Source organism: Manis javanica, chromosome X, assembly GCF_040802235.1.
Source record: "Manis javanica isolate MJ-LG chromosome X, MJ_LKY, whole genome shotgun sequence".
Lineage (NCBI taxonomy): Eukaryota > Metazoa > Chordata > Mammalia > Pholidota > Manidae > Manis > Manis javanica.
Window position 1 is genome coordinate 8,383,295 of NC_133174.1, and position 19,723 is coordinate 8,403,017.

At 43.2% G+C, this 19,723-nt stretch overlaps 1 protein-coding gene across 6 annotated transcripts in view; it reads left to right on the plus strand.

Moving 5' to 3' along the window:
• Positions 1-19,723, plus strand: part of OFD1 (OFD1 centriole and centriolar satellite protein) — a 53,979-nt gene that overhangs the window by 31,161 nt on the left and 3,095 nt on the right. For 4 of the 6 annotated variants that reach the window (XM_073227809.1, XM_037020600.2, XM_037020601.2 and 1 more), the window contains 12 exons: positions 218-309; positions 1,351-1,540; positions 2,510-2,634; positions 3,151-3,262; positions 5,403-6,011; positions 6,518-6,644; positions 7,802-7,902; positions 8,899-9,267; positions 12,020-12,171; positions 12,950-13,102; positions 13,656-13,723; positions 14,015-15,613. In XM_073227809.1, the coding sequence (XP_073083910.1) occupies positions 218-309; positions 1,351-1,540; positions 2,510-2,634; positions 3,151-3,262; positions 5,403-6,011; positions 6,518-6,644; positions 7,802-7,902; positions 8,899-9,267; positions 12,020-12,171; positions 12,950-13,102; positions 13,656-13,723; positions 14,015-14,057 (2,141 nt within the window). In that variant the 3' untranslated portion in view covers positions 14,058-15,613. Of the gene's footprint in view, positions 1-217; positions 310-1,350; positions 1,541-2,509; positions 2,635-3,150; positions 3,263-5,402; positions 6,012-6,517; positions 6,645-7,801; positions 7,903-8,898; positions 9,268-12,019; positions 12,172-12,949; positions 13,103-13,655; positions 13,724-14,014; positions 15,616-19,723 lie in introns of those variants that run through there. The other 2 variants (XM_073227810.1, XM_073227811.1) reach the window with 2 other exon arrangements.

The window sequence follows — 19,723 nt, forward strand, 5'->3', positions numbered from 1 at the left end:
CGTAAGATGACGTAACTCTGGTTAGTTCTGTGTAGCAGGAGAAAGTTCACCACGTACAAGACTGTTGAAACTGACTTCCATCCCCGGTTGGTCAATAGGGCTTATTTAGATTATGAAATAATGGTCATTAGGTCTGACACGCTGGCCATGAACTATTAAATGACTTTTCTATTCACTGGGAAAACATGATGATTTACTGGTTGGCTCTTTCTTTCAGAAAAAGTTATACACTTGCAAGAGGAGCTTACAGTTATTAATTCAAAAAAGGGAGAACTCAGCCGTTCCGTAAATCGTGTGAAAGAACTTGAGGTAATTGTTAAGCCTATTTTGTTGTATGTGAAATAGATGTGAAACTTCAGTTTTAGGCATACATAATTTAAGTTATTCTCTTGATGTATTTGGACTGTTATATAATTATATGACTGAGAAGGTGATGGCTGAACTTAAGTGAATTCAGTAGTTCTTCGTTTCAATCTTAGTCTGCTAGGGAAGCATAGAAAGAGTACATCTTTTGGGGCCCAGGAGTCCTGCTTGAATCCTGTCTCTCCCCCAACTGCTTGCGTGCCTTTGGGCAAGTTCTCCGACCTCGGATTCCTTGTCCATAGACTGGGACATTGGCCACATGCCATGGCTGTTGAGGGAACTCGGTGAGCTGATTTATGTGCCTCACCCATAGCAGGTGGCCAGTGCCTATTAGTTCCTCCCTCAGCCTCTTCTCCCTTCCCGTCAGCAGCAGGTAAAAGTTCCTGTCATTACATCGGGATCTTACTGATTAAAACAAAATGAGATGCATTTTTTACATGCCACTGTTAACTTCGTTCAGTCCTGTGTTTGCTGTCCCAAGAACATGGCTGGAATATTAGGTACTTAACATACATTCTGTATTTTATTCTGGCATCCGTAACGGCTTATTTAAGAACCTCATAGGCATCTATTTCCAAATGAGTTACATTGGTACTAAGAAAAGGAGCACACCCCATGACAGGTTAGTGATACCTCACCTTTTCATATTTAAAAAAAATCTGTGATCACATTGCTACAGTCTGTGATTGCTCTTGGGCCCTTAGCTGGATCCGGAAAATCTGGAAAATCAGAAGCACTGGTTTTGTAGGATAGGGTTCCTCATAATTCCAGTTGGATGAACTCCCACCCCCCCACCCCCCCCCGCCCCAACTCGGTGCACAGGATGGCTTTCATTGTAGTAGTTAGGCTTCTGTTGTTGCAGCGAACCGGGCTTATATCTGATGACCTCATTTCACCTGTGTGGCCCAACTAAAAGCCTCCCAGCTTTCACTTACGTGGGACTATAAAGTCAGTGTTCCAATGTGCGTGTGCCTTTTTCCATTCCAGCTTGAATTAGAGTCTGTCAAAGCCCAGTCTTTGGCAATAACAAAGCAAAACCACCTGCTGAATGCAAAGGTTAAAGAGATGAGTGACTATTCACTCCTAAAAGAAGGCACACTGGAGCTTCAGGCACAGAACAAACTTCTTAAACAACAACTGGAAGAGAGTAGAAATGAAAACTTGTGTCTCCTAAACAGTATGTCTTTTTTGTGACTTGCATGTTTTTGTAATTCATATTAGCTTGTCTTTAGCTGTGCTTTGTACCAGTAGGGGAGGCTGCAGCAGGGACGGTTTTATAAAATTAAGACTCAGGGTGAAGTTACTTCTTTTTGCTTGCTATGGCATTGTTCATAGCATCACTAAGAAGAAATATTTTTAAAATGTATGAAGCTGCCTTTCTGTATGGTTTTGGGCTCCCCTCGCCCTATGCTGTCTGACTGCTGGGTGGGTTTGGCCAGTGGGGGTACCCTCAAGACCTTGGAGGGAGGGAGGAGAGGGAGGCCAAGGTGGTTGTTAGCCCCTCCCTACCACCTCCACGTGCAGTGGCCCTGGGCTGGCCCTGTGCCTCTCAGCTAAGCAAGATTCCAGTGCTGGTGGGGTGGCCTCTCACCAGCTCTCGGGGCCAGCACCCTAGAGTTCTGGGAATTCCTCCCTCCCCGACCCTGCGGGTCCGAGGAGTGTAACTACATGTCCCGTTTCTAGCCCAGGGAATGCTACTGTCCTTTGTGGCTACCCTCCATAGGTCACTCGTTATTAAAGGGTCCTCCGATGACCCAGGTTGGGATGCCATCAGCTTTCTGCCTGGAGCCTGGTGCAGCTGACAGATGCACAGATAAGGTTGGCCCTTGGGGCAGCCATGGGCGGGTTTGGTAGAGCACCCCTATGCCTCTGCACATCGTAGATGAGAGAGGCGGGCTTTCAAGTTAGCTTAAGGATTTGAAAGAGTACTTTTGCTTGGAGTAAGACTCTTGAAGAGTAGTAAAGTTTGCATTTCTTTTGTTCTGAAACTTGTGAGTCAGGATTGCTCTTAGTTCATTTCATAGAATTAATACTGTGTGCAGACAAAAAGAAAAAGAAAAACGACTTAAAACCTCTTTAGCTGCTTTTGTTAAATAAAGTGACAAAACTTCAGGTTGGTTATGACCAGGCTCTTTTACCTTCTTAGGAATAGCTCAACCATCTGCTGAGCTGGTGGTTTTTCAAAAACAATTAAAGAAAGCAGAAAATGCATTTAAGCATCAGGAGCTCGAAACCCACAAGCAAGCTTTGCAAAAACAGCTGCAAAGTGAAGTGAGTATTCTTCACTCGTCCAGATGTTAAGCCAGTCCAACTTTGTAGGCAAGTGAAGTTGGTATACATCACACCAGCATAAGTCAGATTTACTGTAACATCAAAAAGTACTCCTCTAATATGCTGAGGATATCCTTTCTCATCTGAGGAAATTCTTGAGTGATTATGTGACTTTATATTCATAGTAGTAATAAAATCCAGAGGAAAGCAAACTCACCTAAATACAAAATTTTCAACCTCCTGCTGGTGCCCATTCTCACCCTGTGACTTAGAAATATTGGCACTCTTTTTCTAATGTCTGTTTCATGCTCTGGAGAAGCTATTCCTTGGGATGGGTGAGAGAGGAGGTGGGAGACTTGTTCTGGTGTTATTTTACAGGGACCATGTGGATTACAGGTATAAAGCTGCTCAGAATTGGCAAAACAGGAAAAGACAATAAGGCTGATGAGAGAACAATTACTTTTGAAATGAACTGTGATTTATTGTACATTGATTTCCTCCTCTACATTTTTTCAGATTGAGCATTCCGCACAGCTGAAGGCCCAGATACTAGATTACGATGCCTCTGTAAAAAGGTTAACTGTGCAGGTTGCTGATTTAAAACTGCAACTGAAACAAACTCAGACAGGTTAGAGACATTTGTAGCCTGTAAATGTGTGTTTGTGTGTGTGCATGCATGAAGCTTCTGCCCTTTGTGAAAATGTAATGATTGTTCATTGAATGTTTAGTAATTCTCATAGTAGGGGAAAAGCTATAGAAATGTGTGTCATCTTAGAAGTAAAATGCCCTCTGCATTTCAGGAATACCAACCAGGTCATCAGCAAAAGGGACTTGCTTTCCTAGGTGCCCCATGGCCTGGGAGAGCCTCACACCCCAAGTAAAAAAGGTGTGGTGACACAGAAGTCCCCGGATTCATCCACCCAGACTCTTTTTGTTAACCCTGACAATAAGACCCATCAATTCTTAAGTAGTTTTATATGTCTCTTGACCAATGTACAAATATATAGGAGAAGCAGGGGGGCCTAGAAAACATCACTGGCCCTGGAATCAGAACCATTTTGATTTGTGGACCGCAGTTTTGAAGCTAATTGTCTGACCTTGGGCATGATCCTTTTCACTTCCTTGGGCCTCTGTGTCCTCCTTTGCAATGGGGATAATACCACCTACTGTGCTGTGGTGAATGAAGATGAAGAGACAGGTCCCTGTACAGTGTGTGGGATACATCAGGTGCTCAGGAAATGGGCACTGCAGTCTTGTTGTTACTGTGTCCACTGTGGACGCATGATGTGCCCCTTCCTACCTAATAACATGTGCACCCAAGCACACATACTTTAGCTGCTTCCAGTACAAAGCAAGTTTCTGTGTGTTACCAGTTGTGGACTGAAATCTTAACAGCCACTGTATTAAGAAAGCTAGTTAATTGCATCTTACTAAGGCCTGTGACCGGGATCACAGTTGATCAGAGAGTTCTGATCAGACTGCGGCATCCCTCTTTGAAGACCATTTATATGCAGTTTATAGCAGAGGATACGTGCAGGGAAGAAGTTACGTTAATTAGTATGTCAGAAGATGCGTTGGGGTTAGTGTCCTCAAAGTACAGGCCGTGCACATTCTGCTGCTGTCTGTGTGTGAGGGGAGGCAAGGGTTAGGGCTCATAGTTATTTTCCTAAAGAATTCTATCAAGGACATGAGAACTGGATTCCCATTCGGTTTTGTTTCCTTTGGTCATCCAAGTCTGGTTTTCGGGGCCTGGGTGAGGGGCTATGGCAGGCTTACTGATAGCTGATGGCTACAGGGCCGCTCTTTCTGTTTCACGCAGTTGACCTGGTCCTAGCACTTCCTTGTTCTGAGCCTTTCTCCATTCTATTTATACTCTTTTCCTCATCAGTCTCTTGTTCTCTTTATCTCTTTACTCATTTCTGCTGCTCTCGGTTCCTCATTTTCTCTCAACAGTTCTGTTTGCCAGACGGCCCACAGCTGAAATCATTGTGCTCTCCTGTCATGAAAAATAGTTGAAGATGGGACCTGTCTGAACACGTGCACTGCTCATTACAAGCGCCTGTCCCATAGCACATGGAGGTGGCGAGATGGGAGAGTGGTGGTTACGTGCACTGGCTTTGCATTAGGAAATCCCAATGGCTTTACACCTTGTCAACTATGTGACCCAGCTTCCCAGAGCCTCAGTCCCCCATGTATAGAATTGGAGCAGCGAGAGTTCTTAGCCCACGGTGTTGTGCCTGCAGGTCTTCATTCCCTTATTGGAAACTCAGACCATAATACTGTGCATTTTGCTGCCACCCTGGGAGTCCTGGGCAGCATCTTGTAGTAAGGCATTTTAATTAGTTTGCAGTCAAATGTATGGCTGTTCATGCTGGGTGGAGAAAAGAAAGCCCATAAGCAGGTTTACATCAGGTCAGGTCAAGTTTTTTAAGCAAATGAGTTCAGGTCTAGTTAGGCTTTGCCAGCAAATAAGTTATGAACATGTTTTCAGCCCTCTCAGTGTTTGGGATTTCACAGTTGTGCATAACCGATTGGGGGAAATAATGTCAGGCATTACAGAAGGCATGTGAAGCCGTGGCTGGCACACACAACTCCCATAAAAAGGTGATGATCACTATTACTAGTTGCATGGCTTCAGAAACTGGTTAATGAGTGGGTTTCCCTTATCACTACTTTCTTTCATTAAAAAAAAATGCTCTCAATGTACTTTAATTGTACTATCTCCCTTTTCCCCTCATCTCTCACATTTATCTCTGTATAATTCACAGCACTAGAGAATGAAGTGTACCGCAATCCAAAGCTGTCTTTGATGGATCCTTCTGTCAGCAGGTTAGTAAGTGGCAGGACGGTGCCTCATGATGGGGATATAAGCGGGGATTTCTTGAAAAATCCTCTCGGACAGGAGAAGCTGATGGCAGGCACAGTTACCCCAAGAATCACAAATTACACAAATGAAGGCACAGGGAGTAGTTCGCCCGATTCTGACGTGGAGTTTGTAGTCAGTACCAAGGCCAGGGTGAAAGAGCTCGAGCAAGAGGCTGAGCGCTTGGAAAAAGCTTTCCGAAGTTACCATCGAGGACTTACTCACCAGCACTCTAGAAGCTCACTGGCAGCCAGGAGCCCGCCACCCCTGCACTGGCACGGGTGGCTCAACACCAAGACTTCACATTCCCGCAAGAGACGGTCTTTCACCGAGGACAGAGCTGTCTCTGAGCCGCCTGCGGGGGCCGCGCTCACAGAGGAGAGGAGCATGGCGTCGGCAACGCTGGCGGGCAGCACGGCCTCCCGGCTCCGTAGAAGCGCTTTGTCCCGTCGCCTCTCCTCCACTCCCCTCCCGGAAGCAAAACGAAGCCTTGATGGGGAAATGTATCTGGAAGGTAAGCTACTGCGGAAAGGGCTGTAGGGCGCTCTGGATGTGGATGGGCCTGGCCCTCAGTGGGCCTCTTGTTTGAGTAAGAGTGCAGCTGCAGACAGCAGGAGGTACTGGGACTGGGCCTCGCCAGGCCAGGGCTCCGCCAGTTGTGTCCTCTCTCTGAACCTGCTGTTTCCTGCTTAACCGTTTGTCCCCTGCACGCCACAGCGTTTGTGTGGGAGTCAGCAGGGTACACTCAAGTTCAGCATTTTGCTTGACATGCAGATGGGTCAGAGAGAGACGATGGCTTTCCCTTTACTGCTGGTTAGTTCCTTTACATTAGTCTGTTGTTACCACTGCAGTTTTGTTAGGTGCTGGAATTGTTGGTTTTTTGAATTGTGCATGCATAGTACTCAGCTGTTGCAAGGATAGTAGAATTCATTTTCAAAGTTTTAGAACACTTCAGAAATCACATTGCTGTCTTCTCCATGCAATCTGTAATATTCTCACATGGTTCCTTCTGCCCCTTAGGTCTGGGCCAGTCCCATTCTGCTGCCCCCAGTCCTTGTCCTGACAGAGCACCTCAGCCTTTACCTGCTGAACCTAGGCACAGCCCTTCCCCCCACCAGCTGTCTGGCCCTCCAGAGCAGAAGTCTGGGTAGGTAATACCATTCTGCTTGGCTTCAGCCGAGTCTGGTTAGTTGCATAGGGTCCTAGTCTTGACTTGTTTGTTTTAAGTGGAATTAAAGACCATGTGGCAGTATAGAATTTGCAATCAGATTGTAAGATGGTGTGTGACCTGAGAATCATCTAAATTATATGGGGAGAAAAAGATTCTTTTTACAAATAGGTAACTTCTACTTGTTGACTTAACGATGTATAGTATATGCACTGTGGTATTGATAAGGATCTTCATAGCTCCTTGAATAGACTTGGTTTATAAGATAAGTGTACAAAATCTGTGAAAGCAAATAAATTCAGTTTAAACTTAAAACAGTTTCACATATGATTAAAAAGTCATTTAAAGATAGTTTGACATTTAAATAAAAGCAGATAAGTTTCCAGTTTGCATATCATTGAAATACATTGTAAAGTGTTAGTGGGTCCTAGGATGTGATTGCTGGGGCAGGATGGATTGGCTGTGTTTCGAAACTCATGGTGGGTCACTCAGACTGGGATTCAAGTCACATGTGGGACTCCTGCTTGTGCGTGGGCCCCAGGGCGGGAGATTCAGATGCCTTAGTTCTGGCCTCCAACCTGGGCATCTGCACATTGATTCAATTTTACCATATAGAGTTGAAAACTGCCACGTCTGCCTATTACAGTTCTAAAGTATGTGTTTTTTTTATATTGGTTAATCTAGTAATAAAGTCAAGAGAGACAGGACACACGCAAGCTGAATCAGGGCACTGTGCACATGGCATGCTTGCGGTACTGGCATCTTCAGCTGCCTTGTGCTGAGATGTGCAGAATTTGTTTTTTTTCAAAAATGTTTTGTGGTTCTTGAAAAAGCAAACCCCTCCTTGGAGCAGCACTGAGAGTGTGGCGTCCCTGTTAACAACGGCAGTACCTACCTCCCAGAAGTGGCGTGGCTAGGAGGAGGAACTGAGTCACGGTGTATCAGTGGCTTATCAGTGGCTTAGAATGGTGCCTGTGCGTGGAGAGCACCAAGGCAGTGTAGCTCTCACTTTCTGTGAGCCCGAGAAAAGTCAAGTTCCTAAAGCGTTTTCTTGAGTCACCCTATGTTGTTGGGTTTTACATTATTAAAAGTTCACATTCTTGAATTTTATTCTTCCAATCCAATCTTTATCAAAGGCAAATGGAACTTAAAGACAAAAGTGAATTTTCAAAATCGGAGAAGCAAGTTTTTAAGGACAATGAGGAATTTGAATCATCTCTTAAATTTAAGTTCAATCGTGAGTACTGGTTTTTATAAGTTCATAATGTAGAAAGTTTAGTTTTGGTGAAACATCCTTTGTTATAAAAAGCAGTTACATGTTAGGACATTTTTATTTTGTGGTAAAACCGTAAATACAGATATATTGCCTCTTTTCTAATATCACAGAATTTCAGGGCTGTGGTCTGGGTTCCAGTTATTAGAAATTTCAGGATAACTAATAATGTTAAAGTGCAGCAAAGCCCATAATTGAATCCTTAATTTACCAAGTTTGGGATTATCTCATATTTAAAATAACAGATTTTTAAAATTTGTGTTTTTCTCTTATATGGAATATGAAGATGCTAAGTTATTTTTCTTTGAATTATACTGATTCCATTGATTGCCTCAGATTTAGAAAAACCCATTCCTAAAGAATGGAGGTAAGAGATAGTAGCTTAGGAGTCTAGAAACTGGTGTCGTGGATTTGGCCCTGCTTAGATTGTTCCACCTTGGAGCCTACTTCGTAAATATGAATTAGGGATGTAGAGTTGATCATCTCTGAGGTGCTTCCCAGCTTGGGAAGTCTATATATTTGCACTGAAACTTTTTGCCTTACAAGCCTCATTGCCAAGTCTGAGAGTAAAATATGAACAGTTATGTGAGTGGGCTTTGTAAATTTTGCAAGACTTTTGTGACTTGCTTTAACTTTTTTGGATCATTGATACTTAAGTAGAATTTAAATGCTCAGCATGCCAGGTGAATTCTTCCTGTCATTGGATTGATTTTCCTATTGGGTAACATTGAATTTTGCAAATGATTCTAATTCTTTAAAGCATAAGAACACTTGGAGAAGCAAGTGTATTGGCAAGCAGCTATGATGTCAGTTTCTTAGAGTTCTATAAGGGAAGGGCTGACCTGGATGCTTTGGCTGAAACATAAGCACTCCCCAGTGAGTTACCCCACACTGTGCCATTCTCCACTCCCCGGCTGTTGTTATGAAGGACTCATGGGACATTGTTTGTGCCCCTTGCAGGTGCAGGGAACTCACCAAGGCAGTTTGGTGCAGAGGACCTCCTTCCTGCTGGCGACATGCCTCCCATGGACATTGCTGCAGCTACTGCAGGGAGCTCACCAAGGCAGTTTGACGCGGACCTCCTTCCTGCTGGCGACATGCCTCCCGTGGACATTGCTGCAGCTACTGCAGGGAGCTCACCAAGGCAGTTTGACACGGAGGACCTCCTTCCTGCTGGCGACATGCCTCCCATGGACATTGCTGCAGCTACTGCAGGGAGCTCACCAAGGCAGTTTGACGTGGAGGACCTCCTTCCTGCTGGCGACATGCTTCCCATGGACATTGCTGCAGCTGCCCTGCCCATCACACCTGCCTCCAGTCGCTACCTGAGTACGTTTTTTCTTTGTTTTCACCAACAACATGTATGAATAATATTTCTTTTTCTGCCCACTTCTTTTGTGCCTTAACAAATTTGGACAGGAAAACATTTCAATTTTTGGAAAAGTTGATGATGCTGGAGGAAACCTGGTCATCAGACTTTTCTTGTCTGGCCCCCTTTCTCTTTCTTGTCTTCTCCAGATCCCCCACTTGTCTTACCAGTGGGGATGGTGAGAGGGAGGCTGGAAGGGGAAGATTTGAGTTCACTCCAGGGCTCAGCCAACAGCCTGATCCTTTTTTCCTTGGACCAAAGTGTTTAAGCCTCCATTCTGAGAGGAAGTTCCTCCACTGAAACCACCTATGAGTGATTTCCAAACATGCGGAAAACATCATCCCCAAAATCTGTGCAAAACCTCTTAGAAGCAGTTTTTTGGTTTGAGTCACAGGACTTAGGAACATGAGGAATTATTGCAAGAAGCCAAGAGATTTTGAAAAGGTTGATTTTGCTGATTCCAGATAGATCATTCTGGAAAGGACTCAGTCAGTGAGACTTGATCAACAGCCTTTTCTGTGCTGGTCACTTTGCTGGGGTCTGGGCATAGAGCAGTGAACCAACCCAAGCCCTTGCTGTCCGGAGTTTCCAGTGGGAGAATCGGACAGTCAGCAGGCCGTCACTGAGGAGGGACAGTGGCCACCCGAGAACGGGTCTCATGGGCAGCCATCTGCAGACCTGAGTGAGTAGGGAAGAAAAGTAATATAGTAGGATAAGGGAAACCGACTGAGTAGGTAGGTGTACAGCCTCTGAGAAGTAATGTAGATTACAATAATGGCTTTAAGAATTATTAAATACTGTGGTTACATTTTGACCATTGAGAAGTTCTCTTATATTTGCCATTTCACCCCTTCATCTGTGTGTGATGTGAAATGAAAATGGTTGGAATTTGGTGTTTGGGATGCCCAGTGGCAATGCTTTTTTACTTTGCTCTTTTGTCCCAGTGGGCTTCCGTAGCCACTCTGCCGCTACAAAGTATGCCCACAGCAAAGAAGTGGCATTTTCTCCTCTTCTTTTTAATTGGCACCCACACACCGTTCCTATTTTGAGGCCCATGTGAGAAAGCAGCACCAATTAGGAGTAGCCCTTCTTCCGCCAGCAAGGAGGAGGCTACCTTTCTGCTTGTAGACATGATCAGCTGCCACCGCTGGTGTTTGACTTTAATGGTCAGGATTGAGAGAGAGAAGAATGTGTGGCCTCTCGCCTATTAGTAAAACTGACTCAGTTCCTGCTGGTGACTTTGCATAGGGCACAGCAAAAAGGTTCGAAGTCCTTTGGTCAACCCTTGAATTTGTCTCTTTCTCAGCATTGCTTGGCAGGGTGGGGCTTAGGTTATAGGCCAGAGCTGGAGGAGAAGGGTCACATAGTCACCTGTAGGCTGGAGATTGAACTAAGCCTGTGAGGCACAGGGACTTGTGCTGTGTGCTGTAGGCAACAGTCGGCTAATTAAAGCATGGGGCTGGCCTGGAAGGAGCAGAAAGAAGTAGGAGAGACAGAGACGTGTGGTGTTCGACAAGGTAGGTGTGAAATGCTGTGTGTGAGTGTGGTGCTGGAGAGGCTGCCACCTGAGGAGTGAGGCGGCCCTCACAGAAGAGGCAGCATTTAAGTGGGGGGCCTTGCATAGTAGGTAGGGTTTTGTGGGAGAGGTGGGAGGAAGGGTGCTCATGCTGTTGTGGGATGTTTCACATGCAAAGTCGTGGTGATAGAGGAAGTTAGTCTGGAATGAAAAGGGCAGATTGTCAGAGCCGAGTCCGCTGTGGGTTTGGACTCGAACAGAGCAGAGACAGTGCACAGCAAATCCAGGTCTTCTCTTCAGCAAATGGCCGGTGTTGGTGACGATGGGCTGCTTGAGGGCAGGTGGAAACTGATGTTGGGGAGGTGATTTCAGCTGTCCAGGAAAATGATGGTAAGGACCCTAATTGCAGCAGGAGGAAGAGGAGGTAGATCCTGTAAGCGCTGGGCCGGGGGCCGAGTGGGTGTAGTGAAGAAGGAGCAGGACTGAAGGGACAGGAATGATACCTTCGAATAGGAAGTCAGTGTTGTGGCATCTCCAAGTGGCAGTGGCAGGAAACCTATAGGAAACGTGATGTGAGGCTGGCACAAGGTCAGGACTAGAGAAAAAGATGTGGTCCCGATCAGGCCGGAGGCATAGCTCAACCCGCAGGACGGGGTCGGCCGGGGAAGTGGAGACTGCCGGCGAGGTGGCTGCAGCAGTGAGGGAGGGCGTGGGCCGTTTTCTGTTCTGGGCCAGAGAGCCTTGCGCGCCTGTGTGTGGGGAGGGGAAGCTGTGAAACTGCTGTGCAAATAAAGAAGCAGGGACTAATGGTGACATCAGAATCCTAAATGTAAGGAGGGGCTCATAACCAAAGGCAGAGACAGGAAAGCAGGGCTTGCCCTGGGAGGACGGGGGAGGGAGGAGTGGGTGCGAAGGATGAGAAAATAGGGCAGCAGGGAGGACGGTTGAAGTCGTTCCTGGTCAGGGCGATTCATGTCCATCTCAGTCACGTGAAAGGCAGACGCCAAGCTGGGAGTGGCTCTGGGGGCACAAAAACCATGAAGATGGGCCAGCAACTGGAAGCAGGTCACCAGAGTCATCGACGAAGGAAGGCAGAGTCTTCCTGAATCCTGGCAGGGGCCCCTACAAACCAGGCCCACATTTGTTTGAAAAGTCTGATGCTGGAAGCTGTTTGTTCCTTATTTTCTATCCCATAGATCACAAATCAGTTGGAGAACAGAAGGAAAAAGAAAAAATAAGGGATCAGCACATGAAAGAACAAAGGCAGAGAGAAGAAAGAAGGCAGAGTGAACGACAAGAAGCTTTAGAAAGGCAACGAAGAGAGCTAGAAAAACTGGACCAAGAAACGGTAAGCCATACAAGTGAATTCTCCGTGCCGGTTTCTCCGGGGCGTACCGTCAGTCAGCACCTCGCCCTAGGGCATTGAGTCCTTGCTGTGTCCTGAAGTCCTAGAAGTGCTAGGTGACTCTAAGAGCCTGCCGTAGGCATCCCAACCCCCTCCTTCACCTCAGAGCGGAGAAAGGCTACGTCTCCCACAGCCCTGAGGAGCCTAAGAAAAGGCAGCTTTTGCCAATGTGTGCGCTGTGCGCCTTCTCATCTCGCCCTGAAAACAAGCCTGCAGAGGAAGGTTGCCTTGCTATATGTGATCACCTCTTTGTAAGTGGGGTTTACAGAACACACTCCCAAGTCAGCGAGCTGGGCCTAAACGAAGACAGGGGAGGTGACTGCCAGTCCAGGTGACTTCCAGGGGCTCCCCTGCCCTTCTGCCTCTGGTTCACTTCTGGCTTTCTGTGTCCTGGTTCTGGTCCCAGACAGATGGTTACTCTGGTTATGCTTCTCACGCCTGCTGAGTCTTATGTAAATTAATCATCCGTATGGATGTGCCCTGTACTCCTGGTTAATTTGGTCTAAAGCACAGGGCACTTTAGGCAAATTAATCCCTTCCTTCATTGCGATGGCATGTTTGTCCCCCTTTGCCGGTAGCAATGACTTCAATTAAAAAAAATAATTCTGTGGCCTGCAGCTTGTCCATAAAGGACCAGGATTATATAACTGTGTTTTTTAAATTCTTAAAAGTCTTAAACATGTATTTGTGTATTTCTGTTTGGTGCCTATCGATTTCACAGAGGATTTTTGAAGAATCATTAAAGATTGAAATGGAAAAAGAATTACAAATGAGTATTCAAGAAATGGTAGACAGATCTGTTTGTGGTGAAAGTCCTTTAGAGAAATACATGAAAATCCTCCAGCAGAGTCAAGACCAGAAATCGTCAGATAAGGTGCCAGTGTTGTGGATGGGGCCGTCCTGGGGGTCGGGGTGGGGGTGGGGGTGGGCGCCGAGGGCCGAGGGTGTTTATTTGGAAACCTTGGGACAAGAATCTGTCTTTGCTGCAGACAAACAGGTAGAAACAAAGAAAACCCAAAGTTCAAATGGAGCCTCGAGTCTTTACAATACATCACACTCTTGGTAAAGTCTCATTGGTTTTGCTTGGGTGAAACATTGAAGGGATTTTGGTTTGTCCAATTTTATACAAGTTGGGATGTCTCTCATTATTTTAAGAACAAGAAATTAATATAATGTAACTCCATAAATGAATAATGATTGCATGGGCACTAAGACATAAATATTCCATGTAAGTATGAAGTACTACGGTATATGCACACTGAAGAGTTGGTTTTGATATGCTTGCTAAATTTCATGTTTAAGAGTCACCTCTTTTTTAGACTCTTACATTATATACATATTTCCAAATAGTTCTTAGAGAAATCAAAGTGTTTAATGAAGTTAATAGATACCTCACTTCAAAATACTTCTTTCCCCCTCTGTATCAGAGTTCAAAAAAGGTTGTCAGAGACGGTTCCCAAGTGGACACACTGCCATTGAGTGACAAAGACGAAAGGTATCGTATTCCTCACACTGCCTCTGGCAGCCATTACCATGGCTGGTTTTGTCAGTCAAGGGAAATGTTCACACCATTTGAATCTGCCTGTGGGAATTTACTGGATCCACCAAAATTACTGACTTCAAAACAAATCTATCACATTTTTTAACTTGTGAAATTGCTGCTGATACAAATTTTAAGTGAGGGAAGAATCCCCACAAGAAAAGAATGAAAGCATTATAAACATCCTTGAATAAACTTGTCAAGAATTTAACAGATTTTTAAAACTTTCATCTTTCCCTCATTTAGTTTCACAGGCTTTTCTCAAGAAGAACAAGATGATATTTGGTAACCGTGTTTGCTGCCCAGCTTCTGACTAATGTAATATAACGTAAGTAAAGGCACATGAGTTTTCTATAATAAGACAAAATTCAGAATAAAAATTTTATGCATGACTCTCTGGAGGACTCATGCCGGGGGATGATCATCAGAAAGCCTCCACAGGGATCCGGGCGATGCTGCGTCCAGCCCACCGTCTCCTGGACTTGCCACTGGAATGAGGAGGGAGATGTCTAGGCTGGCATGTGCATACAGTGAGACAACGAATTTCACCGGATCTGTACTGTTGGAACTCAACCAGGAGTTGGGAGGGGTGCAAGTTGTAGCACCCCAAAATCTCATGACTATAGACTATCTACGGTTAAAAGAACATATGGGATGTGAACAGATCCCAGAAATGGGCTGCTTTAATTTGTCTGATTTCTCTCAGACTGTTCAAGTACAGTTGGACAATATCCATCATATCATAGACAAATTTTCACAAATGCCTAGGGTGCCTAAATGGTTTTCTTGGCTTCACTGGAGATGGCTGGTAATTATAGATCTGCTTTGGTTATGTAACTATATTCCTATTATGTTAATATGTGTGTGCAAGTTAGTAGTTTAAAACCTATACATGCTTAAGGTACTCTACAAGAAGATATGTCAAAGAAATAATCAATCCTCCCATGTTTTCTTCCGTCTGCTACCTCTATAGCTTTTCTTCTTCCTTCCTAATTACAACCCTTAAATAGAATTCGTGCCTCATATCGAATTTACCGAGTATCATAATTCCTCCAGGTGGTAAAGATACCTCGAGACAAGTGCTGGGCATAGAAGCCACAGGGCATAAATCTGCAAAGAAGTAAAAAGCTAACCTTTTCAAACAATATGGCTTCTCTCTCACTTACCAACTTTACATCTCCCTGTATGGCCCCGGAAGATGACTGGTTAGCCAGAGACGGGTAAGATTCCTCAAGGGAGGAACAACCTAAGACAGGCACAGTCGCAGGGGGGCCATCAGGTGAGAAATCGGGGAACAGTGGTGAAGCTTAGATCCTCAACCCCCCCTGTTTTGAGAGAAAGCTTCTGCATCCGTGGATGTTTTATTGCCCTTGTCTAGCTCGGATTAGCACATAGTCTACAGGCACACACCTGATCATCTACAATTGCTCTCTCACAACACTAAACTATGTTTTCTACCTTTATCTTGCATCTACCTACCACTTCAGCATTTTATTAAAAATAAAAATAATAATAATAATAAAGGGAGAAATGTATCCACATATAAATCAAGTATAAAAATCAAACGAATATTCATATTTGACCTGATTGTTTATAGTTCATAATGCGTGATCAAAACCAAAAGTTTCTGTGATGACTGCCCTTGTACTGTTCACCATGTAAGAACTTATTCACTATGTAAGAATTCGTTCACCATGTAAGAACTTGTTCATTATGCTTCAGAAGATGGGAGACTGACGAGAATTAGGCTTGAGATGGATTAATGATTGTGCATTGAGCATTGACCCCCCTATACAGAATTTTATTGTTGTTAACCATTTGATCAATAAATATAAGAGATGTCCTCTCAAAAAAAAAATTATGCATAATCCAGTGTGACTTTTTTTCATAATTTTATTTGGTACTATAATGTGTAAACCACAAATAATCTAGTCAAGTGACACCTCTTCAGAATTTCTGGTTTGTAAGCCTTTCATTACACGAGAATGAGCTGTTATTTCCTCCCCCATTTTTGTCTTACGTAATATTTATTTCAAAAGTTTTTGGTCAAATTCCAGGCCTGTATTTTGGAAGTTTCAGTTATGTTCTTTCCTCTCCAGAATTGGGCAACCACCTGTCAAACAGGTGGCCGTCTTTGTGAACACTCTGCTGATCTGTCCCCGAAAAAGGCACAGGTCTTTCCGTTCTAGGCCCTAGAAAGAATACACTGTCATCTCTGGTCTTTAGGCTTCTTTTCTTGAAAATCAATACAAACCCTTCTTAGATGGTGACAAAAAGAGAATGTAACATTTATTTAGCACTTCTTGTGTGCCCAGAATTTTAAACCTTTACATGTATTAACTCACTTCATGTTCATATCAGCCATAGTGTAATTACTAGGACTATCCACATTTTACAGATTAGGAAATTTGAGGCACAGAGAGGTTAGTGACTTGGCCAAGGTCTGGTGGCTGTCAAGTTGCAAAGCCAGGATGCGTACCCATGTGTTGAGACCAGTACTGCCTCTAAGCTGGGCTCTTCTGGATCTGTGAGGACACAGAATGGGTTGCCCATTGGATGTCCCTTTCCAGAAAGACCTTTAGAAACCACACATTGAACAAATCAAGTACTGCACTTGAATGCAGTACCAGTGTTAAGTTCCACAGGGAAGAGAAGACTCATTTGATCTTGCTCCCCTTTCTTCATCTTTGTACAGCTGAAGCTCTCAGTACAGTATCTTGTCGGAACATCTTGGAAAAATTCTTTAACAACACTGCGAGCCACCAAAAAGTGGACATACAACTGCTGAGGGTGACCAACCTCCCAGTTTTCCTGGACTGGAGGGGCTTCCTAGGATGTGAGATTTTCAGTGCTCAGCAATGGTCACCTAGCTCCTAACACAGGAAGTGTTTATCTGGTCTGTCTTTCCAGTAAAGTCTTAGAGATCAATTCCCTTTACAATTACAGACTAAGCTGAACTGGTTTTGCCAATAGTATTTGGCCACTGAGTTCTGTTAACAAAGTGGGAAGGAGATTGTTTTGGTGTTTATTATTCCTTAGGCTTCTAAGGAATTTTCCATGGAAGTATACCTTTGTAGGTAATTGAAAGAAGTTGTCCAGGCACTGATCATTAGCACACTTAGCATATCAAACATTGAGTCATATTGCCACCAAGAACTTAGCATCTTTCAATAGCACTGTGTAGCTTTTTTCCCCTTCCAGCTTGGACATAGAACATTGTATGAATTTAAGGTATAGAGCTTGTTGATTTGACTCACATATTGCAAAGTGATTACCACTATAGCATTAGTTAACACCTGCATCACATCACGTGACTACCACTTGTGAGGGCATTTAAGATCTATTCCCTTAGCAACTTTCAAGTATACGATACAGTATTAACTGTAATCACTATGGTGTACCTTAGATTCTCTGAACTTATCTTCTAACTGCAAGTTTGTGCTTTAACATCTCTTTCCCCCACTCCTCAACCCCTGGTAACCACCATTGCAGTGTCTCTGTGAGTTCAGCTTTTTAAGATTCTACATAGAAGTGAGAAAACTTGATGTTTGTCTTTCTCTACCTTTTTTCACTAAGCATAATGCCCTCAATGTCCCATCTGTGTCACAAGTGACAGGATTTTCTTTCTCATGGCTGAATAATATTCCATTGTGTATATATATACCACATCTTTATCCATTCATCTGTTGATGGGCTCATTAAGTTGTTTCCATGGGTGGTGGTTTGTTCTGTTTTGCTATTGTGAAACATTCATTGAATATTAGTGTGCAAATATCACTTCAAGGTAGTGATTTCATTTTCTTTGGATGTATTTCCATAAGTGAGATTGTGTATGGGGTTCTATTTTTAATTTTTTGAGGAACTGCCATATTGTTTTCCATAATGGTTATACCAAGTTTCATTCCCACCAACAGTGCACAGGGTTCCTTTACTCTTTATCCTCACCAATACTTATCTCTTCTTTTTGATGATCACCACCCTAATAGGTGTGAAGTGATATCTCATTTGGGTTTATTAGCATTTCCCTGGTGATTAGTGGTATTGAGGACTTTTTCATGTAGCCTGTTGGCCATTTGTATGTTGTCTGTGGGAAAATGCCTGCTTGCTTCCTCTTCCCGTTTTTTAATTAGATTGTTTTTTTGCTCTTCAGTTGTGTGAATTCTTTATATATTTTGGATATTAACCCCTTATGAGATGTCAGATACATGGCTTGCAAATATTCTCTCCCATCCCATAGGATGCCTTTTCATTTTGTTAATGGCTTCCTCTACTGTGTGGAAGCTTTTTATTTGTAGCCCCACTTGTTTATTTTTGTTTTTGATGTCAAATCCAAAAAGTCACCACCAAGATGGATGTCAAGGAGTCGATCCCCTGTGTTTTCTTTTAGGGATTTTACAGTTACAGAACTTATATTCAAGTCTTTAATCCATTTTTATTTTTGTGAATGGTACTTAAGATAGGTGCCCAGTTTCATTCTTTTGCGTGTGCCTGTCCAGTTTTCCCAGCACCATTTATTGAAGAGACTATCCTTTCCCTATTGTATATTCTTGACTCATTTGTTGTAAATTGACCACATGTGCATAGGTTTATTTATGGCCTCTTTATTGTGTTGCACTGATCTGTGTATCTATTTTTATGCCCATACCAAACTGTTTTGATTTCTATAGGTTTGTAATATACCTTGAAATCAGGAATTACTAATTTTGTGGTTGCATACAAATTTTAGGGTTTTTCCTATTTCTGTGAAAAATGCCTTTGGAATTTTGATAGGGATTGCATTGAGTTCATAGATTGCTTTGGGGAGTATGGACATTTTAATAATATTCTTCCAATCCATGAGCATGGAATATCTTTCCATTTGTTTTGTCATCTTCAATTTCTTCAGTGTCTTACAATTTTTAGTGTACAGATCTTTCATCTCCTTGGTTAAATTTGTTCCTAAGTATTTTATTCTTTTTGATGCTATTGTAAATGGTATTAATTTCTCTGTCTGATGGTTCATTGTTGGTGTATAGAAATATAACCCATTTCTGTATATTGATTTTTCTATCCTACTCCACTGAATTAATCTACTGGTTCTCAAGTTTTTTTTGGTGGAGTCTTTAGTATATTCTGTATATATAATTTGTCATTGCAAATAGATCCAGTTTTATTTCTTTCTGATTTGGATGACTTCCGTTTCTTTTTCTTGCCTAATTGCTCTGGCCAGGTCTTCAAGTACTGTTTTGAGTAAAAGTAGCAAGAATGGGCATCCTTGCCCTGTTCCTGATCTTCAAGGAGAAGCTTTTAGCTTTTCATCATTAAGTATGATATTAGCTATGGACTTGTCATGTATGACCTTTACTGCATTGACGCACATTCCCTCCGTATCCAGTTTGTTGAGAGTTTTTATCATGAAAGTATGTTGAATTTTGTCACATGCCTTTTCTGCATTTACTGGGATGACCATATGATTTTTTATCCTTCATTTTGTTAATGTGGTGTGTTACGTTGCCTGATTTGTAGATGTTGGACCATTCTTGCATCCTTAGAATAAATCCCACTTGATCATGTTGTGTGATCCTTTCAATGTACTGTTTAATTCAGATGGTTAATATTTTGTGGAGGAATTTTGCATCTATGTTCATCGGGGATATTGACCTAAAATTTTCTTTTAAGTGTCCTTGTCTAATTGTGGTACTGGGTTAATGCTGCCCGTGGATAGTGAGTTTGAAGTGTTTGCTCCTCTTCTATTTTTTGAAAGCTTTTGAAAAAAACCTGGAGTGAACTCTTTAAATGTTTAGTAGAATTCACCAGTAAAGCCATGTGATCCTGGAATTTTTTTGTTAGGATATTTATGATTAGTGAATCAATCTCCTTAATAGTAATCGGTCTCTTCAGGTTTTCTCTTTATGGTTCAGTTTTGGTAGGTTGTTTGGTTGTAGGAATTTGTTTCTGCTAGGTTGTCCAGTTTGT